At 39.1% G+C, this 26,068-nt stretch overlaps 1 protein-coding gene across 2 annotated transcripts; it reads right to left on the bottom strand.

The window, feature by feature from the left end:
* Positions 1 to 1,038: 1,038 nt before the first annotated feature.
* On the bottom strand, positions 1,039 to 17,326 carry LOC128693279 (zinc finger protein 568). Of its 2 annotated transcripts, none has more exons than XM_053782863.2 (2): positions 17,226 to 17,326; positions 1,039 to 9,919 (listed from the first exon to the last, which is right to left on the bottom strand). In XM_053782863.2, the coding sequence occupies exon 2, from the start codon at positions 9,286 to 9,288 to the stop codon at positions 8,062 to 8,064; it is 1,227 nt and encodes a 408-aa protein (XP_053638838.1). In that variant the 5' UTR covers positions 9,289 to 9,919; positions 17,226 to 17,326; the 3' UTR covers positions 1,039 to 8,061. The 2 variants fall into 2 exon arrangements, with proteins under 2 accessions (XP_053638838.1, XP_053638839.1); XM_053782864.2 differs by lacking the exon at positions 17,226 to 17,326 and adding an exon at positions 16,704 to 17,016.
* Between the last annotated feature and the right edge of the window lie 8,742 nt (positions 17,327 to 26,068).

The raw sequence follows: 26,068 nt of genomic DNA, 5'->3' as shown, positions 1-26,068 counted from the left end.
CCCAATGTCTCCCAACCTCAGTAATGATGACAAGGCCAGAAACCCAAACTTGGTTTGATAGAATGTAATTTTTTATGAGCCATATTGGACCAACATTGGAAGAGTATGTAGATTATGATATTTATATTCCTGTCTAAGGGCAATATGTGGTGTAAATATTATGCAGAAAATTCGGAGTGTGGAAATTAGGAGAAGGTGTGGAGTTAATAAAAGTATTAGTCAGAGGGCTGAAGAGGGGTTGTTGAGGTGGTTTGGTCATTTAGAGAATGGATAAAAGTAGAAAGACATGGAGAGCGTTTAAATCTGTAGGGAAAGGAAGGCGGGGTAGGGGTCGTCCTCGAAAAGGTTGGAAGGAAGGGGTAATGGAGGTTTTGTGGGCGAGGGGCTTGGACTTCCAGCAGGCGTGCGTGAGCGTGTTCAATAGGAGTGAATGGAGACAAATGGTATTTGGGACCTGACGGGTAATATTTAGTGAAGGGATTCATGGAAACCGGTTATTTTTATATAGCTGGACTCGAGTCCTGGAAATGGGAAGTACAATACCTGCCCTCTAAAGGAGGGGTTTGGGATATTGGCAGTTTGGAGGGATATGTTGTGTATCTTTATACGTATATGCTTCTAAACTGTTGTGTTCTGAGCACCTCTGCAAAAACAGTGATTATGTGCGAGTGAGGTGAAAGTGTTGAATGATGATGAAAGTATTTTCTTTTTGGGGATTTTCTTCCTTATTGGGTCACCCTGCCTTGGTGGAAGACGGCCGATTTGTTAAAAAAAATTTTTTTTTTTTAGAAAAGTGCCAAACTGGACTGGATGGTTGATTGCCGAGTTAAAAATCTATACAAAGATCATTAGGGCACATGTAACCTTTACACTGCCAATTGAGGTTACTTTGATCACTAATATAGAGCTTAAATTATGCTCTCAGCATTCCTTTCAGTGTACATACCCTTTGTGCTCAACATGACTCGATGGGGGGAAAAAAAAAAATTACTAACAGATAATTAAACGTGGTACCAACAAACTGGAAAAAGACACATGTACAGTTTAGAACTTTTATTAAAGGAAACGTTTTGTCACAAGTGGCTTCATCAGTCCGAATACAGAGTAAATAAAGCAGTATAACATAGAGAAATGCAGGGGACCAATAGCAAGGGTGAGATGAGGCAAGAGATACATCAGGTTGTAGAAAATAAATTGGGCAGATATAAATGAGACAAGCTGGATTTGCTGTACAGCTTCTCCATGTTCAGTGTTTATATGACAGTGGATTCTAACATGAATAGTAAGCTTTTAACTAAAAGTTAGTAAACAGTGAAGCTTCCAGACCTTTGTGGGACTACATCAGCTGTGGCAATTAAAGTAACTTCCAGCAACTTTGGCCTCTGTCCAACAGAAGTCAAAGTTGCACTTCCAAACTTTTAGCTAAAATATTATCATAAAAGTTAGGATCCACTGTCATGTGAATGAACAATAAATACAAGGAAGATATATAGCAGGCATGCTGGCCCACACTAGGCAGTTCTGCTCAAATCCAACTAATCTCATTTATATTAGTCCAAACTATTTTCTGAAACTTTACTTACCTCCTGTCTCGACTTTGCTACTGGTTATCTGCACTCTTAAAGTTGTGGTGTATTGTCTTTCACTGTTGCAGCTGAATTAAGTGGAAACATTAGGCCTGAGATCAAAGTGAACCATAAATTTTAAGCAGTAAATAAATCAAAATACATTATATGGCATAAAAGGTGATGGTTTGTTCATACAGAAAGTGGGGAGCAAGCCAGGTTGATAAAGATTACACTCAAGAGGAAGTGCTAAACATGTAGGGGTTCTAAACACCTGGGAAATGGAGGCATTCAGGTTTGATGCAAGGAAGGGGAGGACAAGTCCAATTCCTTGGATCACAAGCCCCTCATCTCCCTTGAGATGGAAGAATGCTAAACCCATAGGGAGTCATACAGTGCCTTGGGAAATGGAAGGCATTCAGACTATTCAAGGAATTGGAGCACAAGGCCAATTTCTTAGATCAAGAGTCCTTCACCAGAATCTAGGAACCTCTCTTTAGGGAAAGGTAGATGAAAGATGTAGGGAATTCCTGAGGAAGTGCTGGAAAGAGTGTGTAAAGATTTTGAGGTTAAGCATCCAGCATACATGTATTTTGATCAGTGTGGAGGCCAATAGATTTTGAGATCTGACTTGCTGTTGGAGAATAAGTATTATAATTTATGAAGGGATACAGAGAAACCAGTTAGCCAGATTTAGTTTGTAGATGGAAGTAAGGTGCCTGTAATTTGAAATAGGTAGCATGTTGTGATTAGGGGAGTCAATGGATCGTAATGAAACAAGTGATGATTTTATGAAGTTACCCAGTAATGGTGGCAAATTGTTAAAAGTACATATCCTGCATACACTACTAAAAATAAAGCAAAATAAGAGATACAATACAAAGAAAATTATATCATGCTACAGGTGTATTATAATGAAAAATCATTATTGTAAACATTTCAAGCTACTACATTAATATACTGTAGTGTGTGCAAAAAGTTAGGTATTTAATCTACAAGATGTTTAAGAACCTACAATTTTCTTATAATACAAAGTATATAAAGTGTAATATGCTATGATCAACACATACCAGCAGTTTGTAGTTTAAACTATTTGTCCTCTTGGCTTCACAATGTGTGTAAACTAACTCACTGTCTACATTCTCTGGGAAATAGATTATGAAAACTGTTTTAATAAACTGAGACTTTGAAAGGAAAAGTATGTAATACCTTTCTTACATTCAGCTTTCATTGACTCATACCATCAAACTCTCAAGAATCATTCCAGAGTGATCTTTATACCAAACCCACAGTGCACCTAGTCACTAATATAATCCCAGACCAGCATAGCTCGGAATTGCAATTTAAACCTTGGTACTCTCGAGACTGTGACTCTTGTAAGCCTGGATCACAGTACTACTGGATCTTGATCAAACATATACCTTGCCTGAAATCAACATGCAGTAATTTTAATTTAGTCTTCATAGACTGTAGTAGTAAAGGACTCAGCTTTTGGGTATACCCAAACCAAAACAGTCATTTTTACAATATATAACTGTGGGCCCCAAAACTCCAGTAGTCCAGCTACTTCTTTTTATCACACATCAGCAATTTGATACCTTGTTGGCACTGAAACTCAGCAAGCTTGTATATTAAATACAGTATTGTGTATAAAATAATGAAGCAATGTTAACAAATAATAACAAACAAATTAAAAATGGTAAAAATTATAATGCAGTCCAGGAAATGGGAAGTACATTGCCTGCACTCTGAAGGAGGGGTTTGGGATATTAGCAGTTTGGAGGGATATGTTGTGTATCTTTATACAGTACGTATATGCTTCTAAGCTGTTGTGTTCTGAGCACCTCTGCAAAAACAGTGATTATGTGTGAGTGAGGTGAAAGTGTTGAATGATGATGAAAGTATTTTCTTTTTGGGGATTTCCATTCTTTTTGGGTCACCCTGCCTCGGTGGGAGACAGCCAACTTGTAAAAAAAAAAAAAAAAAAAAAAAAAAGTACATCACATAAGCTGCCTTAAAAATTACATTGTATTAAAGATAAAATACAATGAGGAAAACTATTCAGTATGAAAGAACAAGTTCTTGGTTGCACCCTATGTTTGGTATGAACATCTAGCAAATTCCCTGAAGGTACAAGTTAGTTAGATGCAAATATTTCAATGTAATATATATTCAATGCAATCCAATGGTAAAATGAAGTACACAGTTATTCAGTATTTATAAAATGTGAAAAAAAACAATGGTGGGCATTCAGTGCTGCATAGTACAAAGAGAAACTCACAGCAAGAGGAAAAAGCTGTAGATTACTCAGGGCAAGTAGATATGCAAAATTAGGAATAAAAGATTGGTGCAATATATCAGTTGTGGATATTTTATCATTTTTTACCCCATTATTATATTCACAGAAAGAGCTAACTAAATCACTGTGGGTTATTCAGTGTAGCATGGCAAATGATTGCCAACATTAAAAGGAACAAAATGGTGGTAAAGAAAATTAGGTGTCATTTAAAAAAGAAATTCTCAGAGCATTAAAGACTTTCAAAGTTCTCAGATAAATAAGAGCATTCAAATCTGTAAGCTCTGATAAACAGAGTAATCTATCAACATCTGAAGAGTAAAGATCATAATACAATGGCTGGAATAATTCACAAATAACCCTACACTTAGAGAAAAAAAACTTTAAACAGTACGTATTGAAGGCAATTCTGGGATCTTATTAAATTACAACCCAGAAACCCTTGCAGAATGGCACAGGTGGCCATCCTATGAGATGACCAAAGATGTAATCATCTTTGGTTTTAATTATAAGTTTATGGGTTACATGCCTTCCTGAAAAACATATCATATGCAGTACAGTTAAGTGACCAATTGCAGTGGATAAAGACACCAACTACAGTGGATAAAGACAGTCATGTACAGTTCAAGACATTATACCCTAATTCACAGCTTGTCAGAATCACCATGCCATTTACAACCACTTGACCAATTGTAATTTAAAAAAACTGTGAATACAAACAATTTAGTTTCACTAGCATTCTATGATTGCAAGTAAAATGAAAAATTTAAAATTTGCCGTTCTGTTGTAGATTCGCCGGCATAATCGCCTGGCCCGAGCCTTTTCCAAGAGGGGGTCTGGCCTTGGCTCTCTGTCAAGGGAGTGCCTCAGACCAATATCTGCCATGGGAGGAGGTACAAGTACCTCCTTGTCTTCTGGGACAGCTATCCCTAAGCCTAGCCCCAGTCCCCTGCCCCACAGGGCTTGGAGGAAGAAGCTAGGCATCTTGGGCTGCCACAAATCCCGCCCACACTGGGCTCGAAGGGTGTGGCAACTGCATAACAGCAGACAATGTCAGGAGGTGCAAAGGCAGCAAGTACTACAGGATCCTTTTGGAGTCACATCCCAACTTTTGGAATTAAGCCTTAGCACTGGGGAAGCTCAAGAATGCCTCTTGCTGTGTGCTGCTGCTGCTGCTACTACTACTACTACTACACATGTCTGTTGCATCCTCCTCCTGAAAATTTGCTATCACAAGAACAGAATGCTTTTTAAGTACTGCATAACTAGTTGTAATTACTGGTAATAAGGCTAAAGGCAAAGAGCTTACATCTAGTAGAAATATGTTTTACTGCAAGTGACTAACATTTTACACTGAACTATATCTCCATTTCTAGAATAAAAATTACCTTATTTTAAAGGTCATGTACTGCACTACATGCATTCATGGGCATTTATTCTGGGTCAGTTAAAACAAAATTTTACACAAAGATATTCAGAAAACCAATGATTGCTATGGAAGCAGCCAACAAATTATAAATTTCAAAACATTTCATTAGATACATCCAGGCTAAAATAATAAAAATTGACCAGTTCTATTGCTATTTGCTAAGAAACAAACTAACTGGATGCCATGTATGAAACAATACTGTAGTGTTTGTACATGATGTCACACGGGAAGCATTGCTGTATGCCTCTCACGAGTTGCAACATTGTTTATTTGAACTAATACTAATATCTATAGATTTAATGTTTATACTGTACAAGAATTCTGAAGCACTGATTCATTAAATTTTATTTGAAATGTGTGAACAATTAACCTGTCCAAAATCCTAAGTTGATTTCTTACCTACTGTTTTTAGCAAATTTCTGTAGCTATGCTTTTTAGGTTACATCCGATTGTCATCCATCAATAACACTTAACTAATTATAACATACCATAATGCCAATAAATTTTGGAGCGTGAAAATAGGGAACCACCAAGCTGACAGTACAACACACAATCACTGCTTTATTCTGCAGTTACAGTCCCACATCTGACTAAGCCACAGTAATTACTTTGTTGAGGATAATGGGCCATCACATTATATAACATGTAACAAAACACTTATTTTGTGCCACCAGAGCTGCTACTTACTGTGCATCTGATTCATTTTAAGTTTATCGACCACACGATGGTCATTATGGCTGCATATAACCTGTTCACATTCAAGCATACCTTACTCCCTAAAATATGGATTAAAGTAAACTATCAGTGTATACAGTATATCCTTGATGAGAAAGAGTGTCAAGACACAAATGAACTGACTGTAGCTTCATATATGTAGGATTAGTTACTGCTATACTAAATAATAATGACATATTACATTTGTATAAACGCTAATGACACGTGTATGGCATAACACCTTTTAAGTTTTTTATTATAGCTCCATCACACCCAATGGTTGAATGAAAACCATGTGCAGTAAGTCCTCGACTTACAAACACAGTGGGGACCTCTTGAATTGTGTATATTCATAATGCAGAAAGTCGTCAACTTACAAACATGTTGGGGGACTTTCTGTATTGTGTATAATAATGATATACATAATACAGAAGATTCTCAGCGTGTTTGTAAGTCGAAGACTTACTGTATTTGACAGGCAAAACGGTGGACACAACTGCCCGAGTCTCATGACTGCAAACTTGCTATAAAGAATAACTGAGCAAGTTCACCTTGGCCTTTAACAAGACAGGTCTAATAATAATTATACTTTATCATCTTTAAAGTTTCCTCTAGATGTGCTTGTAATCTGAGATAAATTAGTATTCTAATCGTTATATTGTTTATTCTTTCTATATATGTATAAATATTTGCCACTCCACAATTATTGCACTTTTTAGTAGAAATGTTCCCCCCCCCCCCAAAAAAAAAAAAAAAAAATTGTATTCCTTAACCCTTTGACTGCCGCGGCTGTATATATACGTCTTACGAGGTACCTTGTTTGACGTATGTATACTCATAAATTCTAGTGGCTTCAAATCAAGCAGGAGAAAGCTGGTAGGCCCACATGTGAGAGAATGGGTCTGTGTGGTCAGTGTGCACCATATAAAAAAAAATTCTGGAGCATGCAGTGCATAATGAGAAAAAAAAAACTGACCGTTTTTTTTAATTAAAATGCCGACTTTGTGGTCTATTTTCATATAGTATTTATGGTGGTATTCTCGTTTTCTTGGTCTCATTTGATAGAATGGAAAACATATTACAGAAATAGAGGTGATTTTGATTGATTTTACTATAAAAAGAACCTAGAAATGGAGCTCAAAGTAGGGGAAATGTTTGATTTTTGTCAATGTTCAAAAGTAAACAAATGATGCCATTGTCCAATAAATGTCCAACTAGCCATTCTAATATGCAGTCATGAATGGGTTGATGTTATTTATACAATTATTACAGTATTGCAGTAGTCTGCATAATAGTAAGTCTTCTATTTTTTGTTTGAATAAAAATTCAAAATAGAAAGCAAGAGTAATATCAGAGGGGCCTGGAGACATGACTGATGAGCAAAGAAAATGTTATTTTAGAGCCAGGAATGTCTGCATTGTTCATTCTGGACCTTATTTTGAAATTGTCATATTTTTTAATTTTCGTGAAATTGGCCAAATTGCAAATTTCTGACCACATTATTAGGTAGTTGAAATCGGTAAATGGGCAGTTTCTTGTACTCAATCGATAGAAAAAATGGAGTTCTAAAGAAAGAGCTATGAGTTTGGGTGACTGGAACAATGGAATTAGCCGAAAATAGGGCTCAAAGTGGGCAAAATCGCCGATTTGTAAACAGCGCCGAGGTCGCTAACTTCGCGAGAGCATAATTCCGTCAGTTTTCCATCAAATTTCGTTTCTTTTGGTGTCATTACAATCGGGAAAAGATTCTCTATCATTTCATAAGAAAAAAATAATTTTTTTTTTTAAATTTTGCGACACCAGGAGACACCTCAGGATTGGGGGTTGCGACAGTCAAAGGGTTAAATGCTATCAACTCCCACTTGGCTTAACTTTTTTCATAAAAATTTACTTGTTAACATATGAATCAATTTAAAAAAACTTAAATATCATTTAACATATCTTTGAAAATACTATTTTTTTTCAATGCTGCACATTATTGTAGTACAGATATTTTACAGTTTTAGTAAAATCTCATTATGCCAGAAAATTTGCATTAATGAAACTGATATAAAGCATTACTTTTCATCTGTATGGGACTGCATATGCTTCCTGAGGGAATTTTTCTGGACAAACCTTTTATCACATTTTGAACACTCGAATGGTTTTTCACCCGTGTGAGTTCGTATATGTTTACTAACATTACTTTTGTGAGAGTAGCATTTCCCACATATTGGGCACTCGTATGGTTTTTCTCCACTGTGTATTACTTTGTGAGCTTTCAGATCACTGTTCCGAGCAAATGGTTTTCCACACTCAGAACATTCAAACTGCTTTTCTCCAGTGTGAGTTAACATATGTGTAGTCAAGTGGCCCTTCTGAGTAAAAACTTTCCCACACTCTTTACACTCAAATGGTTTCTGGCCAGTATGAATAAAAATGTGTTTTTCAAGAGAACCTTTCTGTGCAAAACTCTTCCCACATAATAAGCAGTCATATAATTTTTCTTTTGTGTGACTAAGCATATGTAGCTTAATCTGACCTTGATGCACAAATGCCTTGCCACAGATAGGACATTCAACTGATCTCTCTGTGATGTGTGTGTAGTTATGCTTCTTAAGAGTACTTTTCTGTGCAAAACTTTTTCCGCATATCGAGCACACAAATGATTTTTCTCCCTTGTGATTAAGCAAATGCACTTTTAAGTTGCTATTACGGGCAAAAAACTTTCCACATAAATCACATTTAAAAGGCTTCTCTCCAGAATGAGACTGCATATGCCTAGTAAGTGAACCTTTCTGCCCAAATGCCATTCCACACAAAGCACATTCATGTGCTTTCTCTCCTGTATGAGTCACCATGTGGATTTTCTGTTCACCAATACGTGCAAATGTCTTCCCACATTCTGAACATTCATATGGTTTACCTCCAGTGTGAGTATAGAGATGCTTTACAAGAGTACCTTTCTGGGTAAATCCTTTGCAACATAGTGTGCACTGAAATGGTTTCTCTCCAGTATGAATAAGAATGTGTTCCTTACAGTTACTCTCTCTTGAAAACACCTTTCCACACACAGGGCAACCAAATGGTTTTTCACCTGAATGAGTCTGTGTATGCCTTTTTAAGGATCCTTTTTGGGAAAACCCTTTCCCACATAAAGTGCAGTGAAATGATTTGTCTGTAGTGTCATTCAATAGAAGAGCATTAGGGTCACAATGCTGTTCAAATACATTTTCACCCTCGGAATACTCCCTGTCTTCCAGTCCTGGTGTAATAGCACATGAATCTTCAGGTAAAGCTTCCATTGTAATATTTCTTTAAAACTTGTATCTAATAATTATTTATATATAAATAGTTCTACCCAATAAAATCCTATGATTCAATATATTTAAACATTTTTGTCATTCAATTCTGAATTTTTTTTTTCACTGGTAAATTCCAGTCAAAATATTTGTTTTATCACTCAAACTCTGGTTGGTACTTTATGACTACTTATACATATAGGATGACAGTAATTTTTCACTAAATTTAATGCTAAAATCAAAATTATACCTTAACTTTTAAATCTAAAATATTATCACTTTGTTAGTACCTTAGTGGTCAATTCATACCCATTTAACATTTATGTACACTGTATATCAATTAGTTTCAACTGACTAATTTTCCATTTATGTTTTATTAACATAGTGAATGTTTGCAGAAGTACCTTGTATATAAAAAAGTGCTCTAAAAGATTAAGCTGATGTTATGTACTGTATTCAAGGAACTTCATACAACATGTTCCAGCAAATTTCTATTGAAATAACATTGCTCCACTTCACAAGTTTAAGTAATCTTTCCATTTAGTTTCTAGATTCTGCAATTCTTGCCACAGATTATTTCAAATTTTTAAATTGTCTTCTGTCAGCTTCCATCCATACGTTTTCACCTTGGTCCCTGTGGACATAAAATTACGTTAGTAATGTTCAGTCTTATTTTGTGTCATTCAGTAATGTGACTTTTAACAAATTAGAATATTGTAATCGTTTAAATCTAAGAGCTAATGTGTTCAATGCAGAACAGTAATAGCAAACTGAATGTGCAAAACAAGATACAGTACAGTAAAACCCCTAAATTTACAGACTTCCAAATTTGTGTGCTTAAATTATGCAATAATAATAATAATAATAAAAATACAGGTCAGCCATCACTAATCTGGCATCATTGGGACCTGTAGTGTGCTGGATTAGCAAGTTTGCTGGATTACAAAGTGGTTAGGTTAGAATACACTTAACCCTTTGACTGTCGCGGCCGTATATATACGTCTTACGAGGTACCGTGTTTGACGTATATATACTCATAAATTCTAGCGGCTTCGAATCAAGCAGGAGAAAGCTGGTAGGCCCACATGTGAGAGAATGGGTCTGTGTGGTCAGTGTGCACCATATAAAAAAAATCCTGGAGCACGCAGTGCATAATGAGAAAAAAAAACTGACCGTTTTTTTAATTAAAATGCCGACTTTGTGGTCTATTTTCGTATAGTATTTATGGTTGTATTCTCGTTTTCTTGGTCTCATATGATAGAATGGAAAACATATTATAGAAATAGAGGTGATTTTGATTGATTTTACTACAAAAAGAACCTAGAAATGGAGCTCAAATTAGGGGAAATGTTTGATTTTTGCCAATGTTCAAAAGTAAACAAATGATGCCATTGTCCAATAAATGTCCAACTAGCCATTCTAATATGCAGTCATGAATGGGTTGATGTTATTTATAAAAATTATTACAGTATTGCAGTAGTCTGCATAATAGTAAGTCTTCTATTTTTTATTTGAATAAAAATTAAAAACAGAAAGCAAGAGTAATATCAGAGGGGCCTGGAGACATGACTGATAAGCAAAGAAAATGTTATTTTAGAGCCAGGAATGTCTGCATTGTTCATTCTGGACCTTATTTTGAAATTGTCATATTTTTTAGTTTTTGTGAAATTGGCCAAATTGCAAATTTCTGACCACATTATTAGGTAGTTGAAATCGGTAAATGGGCAGTTTCTTGTACTCAATCGATAGAAAAAATGGAGTTCTAAAGAATTAGCTATGAGTTTGGGCGACTGGAGCAATGGAATTAGCCGAAAATAGGGCTCAAATTGGGCGAAATCGCCGATTTGTAAACAGCGCCGAGGTCGCTAACTTCACGAGAGCATAATTCCGTCAGTTTTCCATCAAATTTCGTTTTTTTGGTGTCATTACAATCGGAAAATTTTCACTATCATTTCATAAGAAAAAATATTTTTTTTTTTTAAATTTTGCGACACCAGGAGACACCTCAGGATTGGGGGTTGCGACAGTCAAAGGGTTAATCAACCTATCAATAGAGACTCTTTCTGCTACATCTTCCTCTTTTTCATCACTGCTTTCTCCTCCACTGGCTTGCTGCTGTGGATTTACAACTATCTGCACAATTTCTGAGTCGGTATAATGATGAAATTTGAAATTATGCTAGACAAAATTAGTGCTGGATTACTGATGGAACCAGATAACTGATTGCCGGATTAGTGAGCCCCGACCTATAGTATACATGTATTTTGACATGATACATGGTTGTACAATGTTTTTACCTAAGGTTGTCCTATGAATAGTTTTGATTAATTATGATTTTGGTGCTGCCATTTTGTTCTGGCTTAATATATGATCTCTAAACTAAAAGTCACTCATATGATTTTGCTCAATATGCTAATGTTTTCAATGCTCAAAGTTCTATTCTTTCTGGAATTTTTCTTATGCAATACATTAAAATATATGGCATGAGCCCAAATCTGAAATAATACTGATTACATGTACTATATGAACATAATTTAGTGACATTCACTGATTCTGGATTTGCAGGGACCTCCAGAAGCACAAATCCTGCACTATAATCTGATTGCAAGTTTTTGACCCTAGATTAACCCGTAAACGGTCCAAGCAGATCTACGTTCACATGTGTAGTGCTCCAAAAGTAGACCTATGTTTTTTTTTCATATTTTCAAATACAAAAAAAAAAAAAAAAAAAAAAGTAGATCAAAGTTTTTTTTAAAAATTTTAAAATTTAAAAAAAAAAAAAAAAAAAAAAAAAAAAAAAAAAAAATACTTTTTTTACATACTTTCAAATGTTGAAAAAACGTATACGTATATACGTTTAGACCGTTTACGGGTTAAACAACTATTGTGTCAAGAGGCCTACACAGCAAATTTCTGTTCTATTTTTCAGCAGTTGCAGCCTATCTCTTGAAACCATTATCAAGGGGGATGCAATTAAAGGAAACAAGTACCACTTTCACATAAGAAAAGGCTGACTTCATTCCTGTGGTCAATCTGCAATGTTCATAGGAAAACAGCATGATCTGCAATAAATTTACTAGAGATTTTAGTTGGCAGGCTTCCTCTGTGCAGATGCTATGCAATGAATTACCCATCTTCTAGTTCCAGTTGCTTCCTTCAATTTAAGGTACTGCTGGTAAGATTAGGTACAGAATAATACTCATACCAAACCCCCAATTTGGGAAGGAAACTTCAAGCCATAGTTCAGTCTGTCCTAGCCCATTATCAAGTCACAAGTGAGGGAGAATAAGAGAGAAAGCCAAGAGACAGGTCAGTTGAAGAGGTGAAGAGAAAGCCAAATACAATACTCTAACTACACCAGTTGACTTGTAACTTTACTGCTACTACTGTAACTTGTTTAACCAAAACAACACCTAGGGGTTCAGTCCCCGAAGCCATTGATTGACCAGGTTAAAGCCTGTGTATGAATAAGCAATAGGTAGCAGCAGCAACAGTTATAAAAAAGAAAAAGGATAGCAGTAGTAGTAGAAGATAAGAAATAGTAATAGTAGTTAGCAGTAGTGGAAAAAGAAATGAAGTGGTAGTACATATTATAGTAGTAGAAGTATTATAACTGTAGTAAGTGTTATTAGTAACTAGTAGTAGTAACAGTTAGTAGTACAGTACAGTATTTAGTAGTAGTATCCTCAAAAGCTGTGTGAGGAAGAGTAGCTTTACCAATAAATCACAGAATCTAATGAAGCAATGAGAAAAAAAATTGTTTAATATAGAAAAAGAACAATGTTCACTTCGGTTCTTTATTTAAGCCATATACAGTGGCAGAGCTTAACAGAACATGTATGCATAGAGACTCCTTGAATTAATGGACTAATAGGGGAGGGACTGGGTGTACATTATTGCCAACTGTCCATAGATTCTGAATGATGAATTTTTTTTTTAACAAAGCTCAGAATCAGCAGAGTTTTTCCATTGATTCAGAAGACTAGTTAATGCTAAGAATATTGCAACTTGTAAAATGGTACAGGACTACTGTATACTGCCAATAAAAATGAAGTTGAAAGCACAATAGTACAGTACTGTTCACATACAGTATGGTAATTTTACTTACTTTTTGTGGTAGAGACATGAACTGTAAACTGCCATGATCGTTAGTAGTGACTCGGAATAACTTTTATTCTTAGTCAGAGGAGCTGTAAAGCTCCACTAGCATCTATACTAAACTTAAGAGGAAAGTGCAAGTTTATCTTTGCTTCTATGAACATTGGACAGCTTCTTAACATTACACCCATCACATGCCTGTGCCACTAAGACTCCAGACTCAACCTTCCTTATTAATTCAAGTTTCTCCTTAACACTGACATTCACACTTTTCATCTTGGCACTACCACTTGCACTTTACTTAACACATTAATAGTCATGCAAAACACTGTGAATCCAGGGGGAAAACAGGAGACTAAATAATGAGTGTCTGCATGAGAGCAGACAAACTGACACAGGCATCTTATGGTTCATGAAACAATGAAACAGACAGATCATGCATGTGGACACTCTGGCTCATACAAGACAAATTTTGGAATAATTGGACTTGGTCCATAAATTCAGAAGGCTACTGGACACCATCACTATGGACAAAATCTGGAATCTATGAACCTCTTCAATTCAATTCAATTCAAGTTTATTCTCTATAAGGGTTACAATGTGGGGTTTACAGGTTTTGGGTATTGTGTGGTTTACATGTTATAAAATACTAATTAGAGGGGGCCACTAGGACACCTAGCATGGCTAGGCATTCCTTACAGATTATGGTATTAAGGCTACGTGACATCATAATTTGTGAGTTTAGCAATGTGAATGCTTTTGTTTTGGCACAATACAAGGTGTCTATATTGAAAAGAACTTGGTACCTGAGGTGTTGATGGAAGGGGATTCCCCTTCCAAACAGTAATTAATCCAATCTCTCTCCTCCTCCAGTCTTCCATACACTAAGAAGAATCGCCAATAAAGGCAAGTGTTATGCTGTTAATGTTTCATTCATCATGTCTCATTGTATTGTTTATGTACTAGATCTATATTTCATGTAAAAAATTTTTTTGTTTTAATACTTCTGGGCGTCAGGAATGGATTAATTGTATTTACATTATTTCTTATGGGGAAAATCGATTCGAAAACCGTCTATTTCGATAATCGTCGCACTTCCAGGAACGGATTAACGACGATAAACGAGGGGCCACTGTATATCTTTTTACAATGGTCTTGAGGGTGCACAAGTTATGGGCACTTAATGTAGATTCAATCTAGAATAATCCAATAAGGTCAAACAATATGACACTCAGCTCACATACCAAGTGTCTGTGGTTCGATCTCGAGCATGGGTGTTCTACTTCTTCTTCTTCTGTTGGGGTTTCAGGGCCACTGACAGCATACGCCGTATCGAGCCCGGCCGTCCAGTGCTAGGAGAGGGAATATCGACCAAAGTGGAAGAATGTCTTGACTAATATTATATGTCTCTGATACGTCCTGAAGCCAGCAGGAAGGAGCAGGTACAAGCTAATATTTCCTGACGGTCCGGAGGGCGAAACCCCTCCCCGTTGAGGAGGACAGGTAGAGTGAAAGTGTGCACCCCAAGTACGCGCAAGGCTGCACGGAGAGTAGTCCGTGCAGAGTGATAACGTGGGCACCACAGTAGGAAGTGTTCCACCGTCTCAGGCTGTGAGGGACACCACTGGCAGTACGGAGAGTCCGTCATCCGAAGGCGATATAGATGAGCCACCAGTCGCGAGTGCCCGACTCGAAGGCGAGTCAGTACAGAGCATGGGTGGAAACTTTGGGCATGTTTCCTTACACCTGCTGCCCCTGTTCACCTAGAAGTAGGTACCTGTTGTGGACTGCATCCTGGAGTGGTGGTAGTATACCTTTAGATAAGACTGGGCTTTGAAATGAGCCAAGGTAAGATAACAGCTCTTAGCCTGTAAAATTGATGTGTAAAAAAAAAAAAAAAAAAAAAAAAAATATAAGCTATTTCCACAGTGCAGTACCTTGTTAAGTTAAAGAAAAGCTACAGGTACACATGTGCTTTACCAACTGCTAGCTTAAATTTCTACAACGGTTCCATTAAACACAATTCTTGTGTAAACATTACAACACAATACGAAACAATTTATATTTCTTTATGTAAGCACAGAGTAAGTCACTAGTATGCAGTGCATTTTGGGTAAACTAATCCTAATGCTTAAAAGTTACTTCAGATTTAGAGAGATTATCAAGTAGAAATTCTTATGCAGTTAACTACAATCATATATATAGTACAAAATAAGAAAGGTAGATAATAAACAACTGGTAAAATTTCAAAAGTATGATTTATTTCAAAATGATTCAATTATCTTAGTTTAGTGGAGTGATGAGTAGAGAATACAATGGGATAAGATGTGTTACTAATTTCCTATAGGAGATGAAGGAAGGCTGGAAGAACAGGGACAAAATTGGATAAGGGAAATATAGGTGCTTTTTAACAATAGACCTGAGATGATTGGCACACAGGAGGTCGTTTGATAATTCATGTAATGAATTCCAATCTTAGGGCCTTTCATGCACATTGATATTTTGCATAGGCCCATGGCCTGATGGCAAAAGCTCTTGCTTCACATGGTGATGTCCTAGTTCGATTCCCAGTAAAGGTTGAAACACTGGGCGTGTTTCCTCACACCAGTTGTCTATGTTCACCCATCAGTAAAAAATGGGTACCTGTGTGTTAGGTGACTGGTGTGGATCGCATCCCGGGACAAAACTGACCTAATTTGCCTGAAATGCTCTGCACAACCAGGGGATTTCTATATAGTAGTATGTCATTGATGTCACCTAGGCCTAACATATATAAAGTAGGCACAGTAGTACAAGTACATACTGTGTATATTAAGTAAGTTCAAGCTTTTGAAGAGTGGGGAAGTGGGGTGTTGTCTGGAACTGGAATGAGTGATAGTCAACGCATAGGCATTTTGTTGGGTTGTTAGTGGTTTTAGGTGATTTGATTTGGTGTAGTAGATCTCCAAGCACAAATACCATAGGTGAGATAAGGATAGATTAGTAATACAATGTAAATAATGTTTGAGGTACACAGTACCATATCATGGAGAGGATGTCTACTGTTTTAGAGATCCTGGCTATGTGTTGGTTGTGGGCATTATATTTCAAGTGGCAGTTAAAGTGTAGACCTAAATATTTACCCTCGGTGTGTCTTGCAATGGGAGAAATATTTATCATTATGAGAATTTAACCTAGGATAACCAACAAAGACAGTATGAATGGTTTCCATTGCTGTCCCATGTCATAACTTGGTGTCTGACCGAATAAACCTTGCTTAATTCCACCTAAGGTAAGTTTTCTTAATCTAGGGATCGTATATTTATACATATATATCTAACCTGAGCCCAGTGATGTCTGAAGTCTTTGTTTACACCTCATACACATTTTCAATGAAGCTGCTGTTAAATTATTATTATTATAATCAAAAAGAAGCGCTAAGCCACAAGGACTATACAGCAGCTGCTGTTAAAAATGTCCATAAGAAATGCTTTTTCTAAAAAGATATAAATGAAGCACTATTAAGAATGTGTCTAGTTTCACTTAAATATTGTAATATATTAACGCTAGAAAACTTGAATTCTTGCCAAATACTGTAAGGCATAACAAGTACCAAATGTACAAACTCTCAATTTTGGAACTTGACAATGCTGCGATATCCTTTTTATGTATGGCGAAATCTATTAAAAAAGATTAAGATTAAACTTGTTAATTACGTACTAATAAAAAAAAATACCTATGCTAACCCAGAGGTAGAAAGTTACAACACATATTTTAAGTTTGAGTAACAAGTAGCAGTGCAAAATTATAACAGTGGAACATGCATGAACCATTGTTGACTGTCAGTCAGTACTACATCTCACCTGCGAGCCTATTAAAGTATCAATCAACCAAATAAATTGAGGAAAATAGTGAGCGTAGTGATGGCCGCGTCTGGCAGAGGCCGCCACTGGCCACTAACTAGGCTTAACGGTCAAGTTTTTTTTTTTTTTTTTTTTTTTTTTTGTCTTGTCCCTGTCATTTTCATCTAACTGGGGCATTTTTAAATGATCACAGCATGCAAATGGACAATACCATGCATGGACTTTCAAGGACTGTCGGTGAAATAGTTCAAGCAACAAGGTAATAAGGTATCGTTAAATATTAGCACATTTTACTGTTTTTAGTTTAATATGTTTATTATGCACCCCATAGCCATCCTGTGGGCGGTAGTCAAAAGATTACAGAGGTACATAATTGGTCCAGGGACTGGACTCCAAAGTTTTGATAGCTGAGCAAGTTACAAAGGTAATGAACTAGATCTGGTCATAATCATGACCAAGTTACAAAGGTAATGAGCTCCAGGTAGAGCTGGTCACACTCATGAATAATTGCAAAGGTAATGAATCATAAACACATTAATCATGAGAATTTACAAAGGTAATGAGCTCCAGGTAGAGCTGGTCAAAATCATGACAAGTTTCAAAGGTAATGAATGATAAACACGTTATCACATGATTACAATCATAGACAAATTACAGAGTAATGAGCAGTTAACAAACATAGCAGGGAATTCATCCATTGCCCCAACAACAGATGTTGCTAGGTGCCTGTCTCTCCTCGGCAGACAGCCATTGCAAACAGAAGCAAGTTGCCCTGGGATCTGCTGCTTGCACGAGCACCATCGACCCTCTAAGTGTGTCAGGGTAGTGAACAATCCTAGAAGTGATTTTTAATCTGCCTGAGCCACATAAGTGTGGGGAGAACCACAATTTTGTAAGTGATCTAGAAAATAAAAACGTTGTGGCGCAGAGTGGGCAGGCTAGTGTGTAGGGCGACGTTGTCAAGTGTCACCCAAGAAAGATGATAAAGTGAAACAATCGTGTGACCAGTGAGAGAAATACAGTGAATAGGGTAATTATTAACGAGAAGAAATTGAGGTGGATCTACGTCAGGACGTACATCGAGCTGGATCTACGCCAGGACGTCACATCGACCTGGACAATCTACAGTGCTACAGCTGCACTACAAGTACTGTATCACCTATGAGTGGTTGTTTGGGTGTGGGGTTCCAGGTTCCAATTAACCGCCAAGCTGAATGTGAATGGTCTAACTCTCATAGCACGATAAAGAATAGGCACTCAAGTATTCAATAAGGTTTAGCAAATGGTAATCCATTGAACAAGGTGATTAACTCACTATAAGCAGGTCGAGCATAGGCAACACTGTAAGGGTGGGAGTCAGGTCACAAGAGGTTGTGGACACAAGCGACAACTGAGAATCTACATTACACTCCAAGCAGAAGCCACCTACTTTTCAGACACATAATAAACCCACACATAATTCGACACATAATTTTACACACACACACACACACATATATACACACATACACAAACACACACACACACACACAAACACACACACACACACAAACACACACACACACACACACACACACACACGTACACACATGAGTAGTTCGGACATCGAGGGTATCATGTATGAAAGGCCCCTGGGAGCTAGTGATCATGTGGTTCTGTGCTTCGACTACATAGTTGAGCTCCAAGTGGAGAGAGTAGCAGGAATAGGCTGGGAAAAACCAAACTACAAAAGGGGGAACTACTCAGGCATGAGGAACTTCCTTCAAGACATTCAGTGGGAGAGGGAACTCACAGGAAAACCAGTACACGAAATGATGGACTATGTAGCAACAAAATGCAAGGAGGCAGAGGAGAGGTTTGTTCCCAAGGGAAACAGAAATAATGGGAAGAACAGAACGAGTCCTTGGTTCACCCAAAGGTGTAGGGAGGCAAAAACTAGGTGTACTAGAGAATGGAAAAGGTACAGAAGACAGAGAACTCAGGAAAATAAAGAAATCAGCCGAAGAGCCAGAAACGAATATGCACAGATAAGAAGGGAGGCTCAGAGACAATATGAAAATGACCTTGCATCAAAAGTAAAGACTGACCCGAAGCTGTTGTACAGCCACATCAGGAGGAAAACAACAGTCAAGGACCAGGTAATCAGACTGAGGAAGGGTGATGGGGAATTCACAAGAAACGACCGAGAGGTATGTCAGGAGCTCAACGCAAGATTTAAAGGTATTTACAGTGGAAACCAGTAGGACTCCAAGAAATCAGAACAGGGGGGCACACCAGCAAGTGCTGGATGAGGTACATATAACCAAGGAGGAGGTGAAGCTGCTATGCGAACTTGACACCTCAAAGGCGATGGGACCAGACAACATCTCTCCATGGGTCCTTAAAGAGGGAGCAGAAATATTGTGTGAGCCATTAACAAAGATCTTCAACACATCATTTGAAACTGGGCAACTCCCTGAGGTATGGAAAATGGCAAATGTAGTCCCAATTTTTAAAAAGGGAGACAGACATGAGGCACTAAACTACAGACCTGTATCACTAACGTGTATAGTATGCAAGGTCATGGAGAAGATCATCAGGAGTGGTGGGGCACCTGGAAAGAAACAAGTGTATAATTGACAACCAGCACGGTTTCAGGGAAGGAAAATCCTGTGTCACAAACCTACTAGAGTTTTATGACAAGGTGACAGAAGTAAGACAAGAGAGAGAGGGGTGGATCGACTGCGTATTTTTGGACTGCAAGAAGGCCTTCGACACAGTTCCTCACAAGAGGTTACTGCAAAAGCTAGAGGACCAGGCACACATAACAGGAAAGGCACTGCAATGGATCAGAGAATATCTGACAGGGAGGCAACAAAGAGTCATGGTACGCGACGAGGTGTCAGAGTGGGCGCCTGTGACAAGCGGGGTTCCACAGGGGTCAGTCCTAGGACCTGTGCTGTTCTTGGTATACGTGAACGACATAATGGAAGGGATAGACTCAGAAGTGTCCTTGTTTGCAGATGATGTGAAGTTAATGAGAAGAATCGAATCGGACGAGGATCAGGCAGGACTACAAAGAGACCTGGACAGGCTACAAGCCTGGTCCAGCAACTGGCTCCTTGAATTTAACCCTGCCAAATGCAAAGTCATAAAGATTGGGGAAGGGCAAAGAAGACCGCAGACACAATATAGTTTAGATGGCCAAAGACTGCAAACCTCACTCAAGGAAAAAGATCTGGGGGTGAGTATAACACCGAGCATATCTCCTGAGGCGCACATCAATCAGATAACTGCTGCAGCATATAGGCGCCTGGCAAACCTACGGATAGCGTTCCGATACCTCCGATACCCGTGCTGCATACTGGAGTATGCAGCACCAGTTTGGAATCCACACCTAGTCAAGCACGTCAAGAAATTAGAGAAAGTGCAAAGGTTTGCAACAAGACTAGTCCCAGAGCTACGGGGATTGTCCTATGAAGAAAGGTTGAGGGAAATCGGCCTGACGACACTGGAGGACAGGAGGGTCAGGGGAGACATGATAACGACATATAAAATACTGCACAGAATAGACGAGGTGGACAAAGACGGGATGTTCCAGAGATGGGACACAGACACAAGAGGTCACAATTGGAAGTTGAAGACTCAGATGAATCAAAGGGATGTTAGGAAGTATTTCTTCAGTCATAGAGTAGTCAGGCCATGGAATAGCCTAGAAAGTGATGTAGTGGAGGCAGGAACCATACATAGTTTTAAGGCGAGGTATGATAGAGCTCATGGGGCAGGGAGAGAGAGGACCTAGTAGCAATCAGCGAAGAGGTGGGGCCAGGAGCTGTGAATCGACCCCTGCAACCACAAATAGGTGAGTACAAATAGGTGAGTACCTGACAGCTGCCTCGCGGTCGAACTCCATGATGCTGTCCCTGTAGTGGAAGTTCCTGTGAGCCCGGCACTCCCTGCAGTGCCATCGCTGACATCGTGGGTTAGGGGAGAAGTACCCTCTACAGATGGGGTGGCGCTGGGAGTTGGGTGGGTGAGGCGGGGGAGACACGCAGGTGTGAGGCGTTATGAGAGGGTCACTGTTTACTACACACGCCCTCCCCCTCCCCCCCAGTGGAGAGGGGGGGAGGCGCTGACTGGTCCTGAGTCGACAACACCAAATCCTCTGAAACTGCACAACACTTCAACTATTTACGCTGAAACGATGCACTGGGATGTCCGTTCGCTGCTCTGGTATTTTCTCAAAGCATTCACACTTTTTACTGCAAGTGGCAATTACCCAGATCACCGGGCGCCTCAAGGCTACAATATAGTCTTAGGGTTTGCCAAAAATTACGACTTATGTACTACTGAGGACTACAATTAACTCCCAAGACTAGGAAATAATTGTACCATCGACTTAAAACATCATTGAATACAAACGCAGAAACGTCAATTATAACCAGTTTTACCGAAAACAGCTCTAGAGCCGGCGCGGACGCCATTAATCATCAATGTTATAATACTGACAAAAAAAGACGCGAACAAACATTTTTAAGATATATTTATTAGAAAACGTTTCGGTCCTGGGACCCCAAAGCCACAGGATGAGAATGGGGTGCATAAGTAACTCCTGAGACTGAAACTCATAATATGAGGAAACAAAGTTCCAGGACCGAAACGTTTCCTAATATATATTTGTTTACTCACTCCTCATTTTCCAATTGTAAACTATTTGAAAGGACGGTCCTAAATTATTTCATACAAAGAATCCAACAATTTGTGACCCCTGATTATATGGTTTGAGGTATGAAAAGTGTGCATCATTGCATAACAATTTTTTCAAACAAAATACTTTTCATTAGTGGACTGCTCACAGAGTCATTTGCAATGTTTGAAGCTTCCACAGAGACCTATACGAGTAAATAAGTACTTACTTACGAAGGATCACTTTGACAACGAAATGTGGATCCCAGGGTACAACCTGTTCAGATGCGACAAAACAGGCAACAAGGGTGGGGGGGTTGACCTGTATGTCACAGTCACTCATTTGCACGGAATTACTGACCACCACAAATGATGTAGTTGAAGTTTTGGCAGTGAAGATTGAAAACCAAAACCTTGTCATTGTGGTTGTATACAAGCCATCTATTAAAGGAACAGCTTTGGAAAATTGACTACTGTCTGGAAAAACCCATCCCCAGCCCCAAATATCTTGTTGGAGTTTACCTGGAGAGAGTTCCGGGGGTCAACGCCCCCGCGGCCCGGTCTGAGACCAGGCCTCCTGGTGGATCAGAGCCTGATCAACCAGGCTGTTGCTGCTGGCTGCACGCAAACCAACGTACGAGCCACAGCCCGGCTGATCCGGAACTGACTTTAGGTGCTTGTCCAGTGCCAGCTTGAAGACTGCCAGGGGTCTGTTGGTAATCCCCCTTATGTGTGCTGGGAGGCAGTTGAACAGTCTCGGGCCCCTGACACTTATTGTATGGTCTCTTAACGTGCTAGTGACACCCCTGCTTTTCATTGGGGGGATGGTGCATCGTCTGCCAAGTCTTTTGCTTTCGTAGTGAGTGATTTTCGTGTGCAAGTTCGGTACTAGTCCCTCTAGGATTTTCCAGGTGTATATAATCATGTATCTTTCCCTCCTGCGTTCCAGGGAATACAGGTTTAGGAACCTCAAGCGCTCCCAATAATTGAGGTGTTTTATCTCCGTTATGCGCGCCGTGAAAGTTCTCTGTACATTTTCTAGGTCGGCAATTTCACCTGCCTTGAAAGGTGCTGTTAGTGTGCAGCAATATTCCAGCCTAGATAGAACAAGTGACCTGAAGAGTGTCATCATGGGCTTGGCCTCCCTAGTTTTGAAGGTTCTCATTATCCATCCTGTCATTTTTCTAGCAGATGCGATTGATACAATGTTATGGTCCTTGAAGGTGAGATCCTCCGACATGATCACTCCCAGGTCTTTGACGTTGGTGTTTCGCTCTATTTTGTGGCCAGAATTTGTTTTGTACTCTGATGAAGATTTAATTTCCTCATGTTTACCATATCTGAGTAATTGAAATTTCTCATCGTTGAACTTCATATTGTTTTCTGCAGCCCACTGAAAGATTTGGTTGATGTCTGCCTGGAGCTTTGCAGTGTCTGCAATGGAAGACACTGTCATGCAGATTCGGGTGTCATCTGCAAAGGAAGACACGGTGCTGTGGCTGACATCCTTGTCTATGTCGGATATAAGGATGAGGAACAAGATGGGAGCGAGTACTGTGCCTTGTGGAACAGAGCTTTTCACCGTAGCTGCCTCGGACTTTACTCTGTTGACGACTACTCTCTGTGTTCTGTTAGTGAGGAAATTATAGATCCATCGACCGACTTTTCCTGTTATTCCTTTAGCACGCATTTTGTGCGCTATTACGCCATGGTCACACTTGTCGAAGGCTTTTGCAAAGTCTGTATATATTACATCTGCATTCTTTTTGTCTTCTAGTGCATTTAGGACCTTGTCATAGTGGTCCAATAGTTGAGACAGACAGGAGCGACCTGTTCTAAACCCATGTTGCCCTGGGTTGTGTAACTGATGGGTTTCTAGATGCGTGGTGATCTTGCTTCTTAGGACCCTTTCAAAGATTTTTATGATATGGGATGTTAGTGCTATTGGTCTGTAGTTCTTTGCTGTTGCTTTACTGCCCCCTTTGTGGAGTGGGGCTATGTCTGTTGATTTTAGTAACTGTGGGACGACCCCCGTGTCCATGCTCCCTCTCCATAGGATGGAAAAGGCTCGTGATAGGGGCTTCTTGCAGTTCTTGATGAACACAGAGTTCCATGAGTCTGGCCCTGGGGCAGAGTGCATGGGCATGTCATTTATCGCCTGTTCGAAGTCATTTGGCGTCAGGATAACATCGGATAGGCTTGTGTTAATCAAATTTTGTGGCTCTCTCATAAAAAATTCATTTTGATCTTCGACTCTCAGTCTGGTTAGCGGCTTGCTAAAAACTGAGTCATATTGGGACTTGAGTAGCTCACTCATTTCCTTGCTGTCATCTGTGTAGGACCCATCTTGTTTAAGTAGGGGCCCAATACTGGACGTTGTTCTCGATTTTGATTTGGCATAGGAGAAGAAATACTTTGGGTTTCTTTCGATTTCATTTATGGCTTTTAGTTCTTCCCGCGATTCCTGACTCCTAAAGGATTCTTTTAGCTTAAGTTCGATGCTTGCTATTTCTCTGACCAGTGTCTCCCTACGCATTTCAGATATATTGACCTCTTTTAGCTGCTCTGTTATTCTTTTCCGTCGCCTGTAAAGGGAGCGCCTGTCTCTTTCTGTTTTACATCTACTCCTCCTTTTTCTTAGAGGAATAAGCCTTGTGCATACATCGAGTGCCACCGAGTTAATCTGTTCTAGGCATAAGTTGGGGTCTGTGTTGCTTAGTATATCTTCCCAGCTTATATCGGTTAGGACTTGGTTTACTTGGTCCCACTTTATGTTTTTGTTATTGAAGTTGAATTTGGTGAATGCTCCCTCGTGACTAATCTCATTATGGCGGTCTGGGGCTCCGCGCATACATGACTGAACCTCAATTATGTTGTGATCTGAGTATATTGTTTTTGATATGGTGATATTTCTTATCAGATCATCATTGTTAGTGAAGATGAGGTCTAGTGTATTCTCCAGTCTAGTAGGCTCTATTATTTGCTGGTTTAAATTGAATTTTGTGCAGAGATTTAAAAGCTCGCATGAGTGTGAGTTTTCATCAGAGCTGCCTCCTGGTGTTATTACTGCAACAATATTATTTGCTATATTCCTCCATTTTAGGTGCCTTAAGTTGAAATCCCCCAGGAGCAAGATGTTGGGTGCAGGAGCTGGAAGGTTTTCCAGACAGTGGTCAATTTTTAACAGCTGTTCCTGGAATTGCTGGGATGTTGCATCCGGAGGCTTGTAGACTATCACAATGACTAGGTTTTGGTTCTCGACCTTTACTGCTAAAACTTCCACTACATCATTTGAGGCATTTAGCAGTTCTGTGCAAACAAGTGACTCTGCAATGTACAGGCCAACCCCCCCCTTTTGCCTGTTCACTCTGTCACATCTGTATAGGCTGTAACCTGGGATCCATATTTCGTTGTCCAAGTGATCCTTTATGTGGGTCTCAGTGAAAGCCGCGAACATTGCCTTTGCCTCTGCAAGCAGTCCACGGATGAAAGGTATTTTGTTGTTTGTTGCTGGCTTTAGACCCTGTATATTTGCAAAGAAGAATGTTATCGGACTGGTGGTATTGTTGGTACTGGGGGGGGATTTTTTTTCCGGCATTAGTATCTGTATCTGTTGGTTTGGAGTGGAGGCCATCGACTGTGGTTCCACTCCAGGAATGACTGGATTTGGTGTACGATTTCTGCCATTTCCTGCCAGTTTTTTTTCCTTCCTGGCACTAAAAAACCTCTCCCTCTTGAGTGGCTGTGGCTACCCAGGTTTTCCCATGGCCTGGATGTTTTGTATCTTTTTGTCCCCTTTAGATGGTATGCCTGGCAATTTAAGTTATAGCACAGTCTTTCCTGTACTGAAGAGGTACACAGTTCAGGGTGAAAAAGCTTACAGGAAGGGAGTTTGCATTTTCCTGTTGTCATATGGGCATGGCATTTCCTAGGGTGGTCATAGTTGCACGTCCCATCTGTTTTTCCAGATTTCCCATGCCAGCAGATACCGAGTGCATAGTATGTGCACAGGCTTGGTTTCCGTTTGCCTTGGGTTTCTGTGACTGTATTCCCTGTTGGTGCATGTTTCCCTGTCTTACTTCTATCCTCCCTAGCACCAACAATGGAGCTCCCACCAGTTGTTTTTGGTAATATATCCTCACTATTGCTAGTGGAGTCCTCTTGTTTGCTATTTCCTG

This window comes from Cherax quadricarinatus, chromosome 28 (assembly GCF_038502225.1).
Source record: "Cherax quadricarinatus isolate ZL_2023a chromosome 28, ASM3850222v1, whole genome shotgun sequence".
Classification (NCBI taxonomy): domain Eukaryota; kingdom Metazoa; phylum Arthropoda; class Malacostraca; order Decapoda; family Parastacidae; genus Cherax; species Cherax quadricarinatus.
Note: the sequence above shows the minus strand (reverse complement) of the source record. Positions and strands in the feature narration are given on the sequence as shown.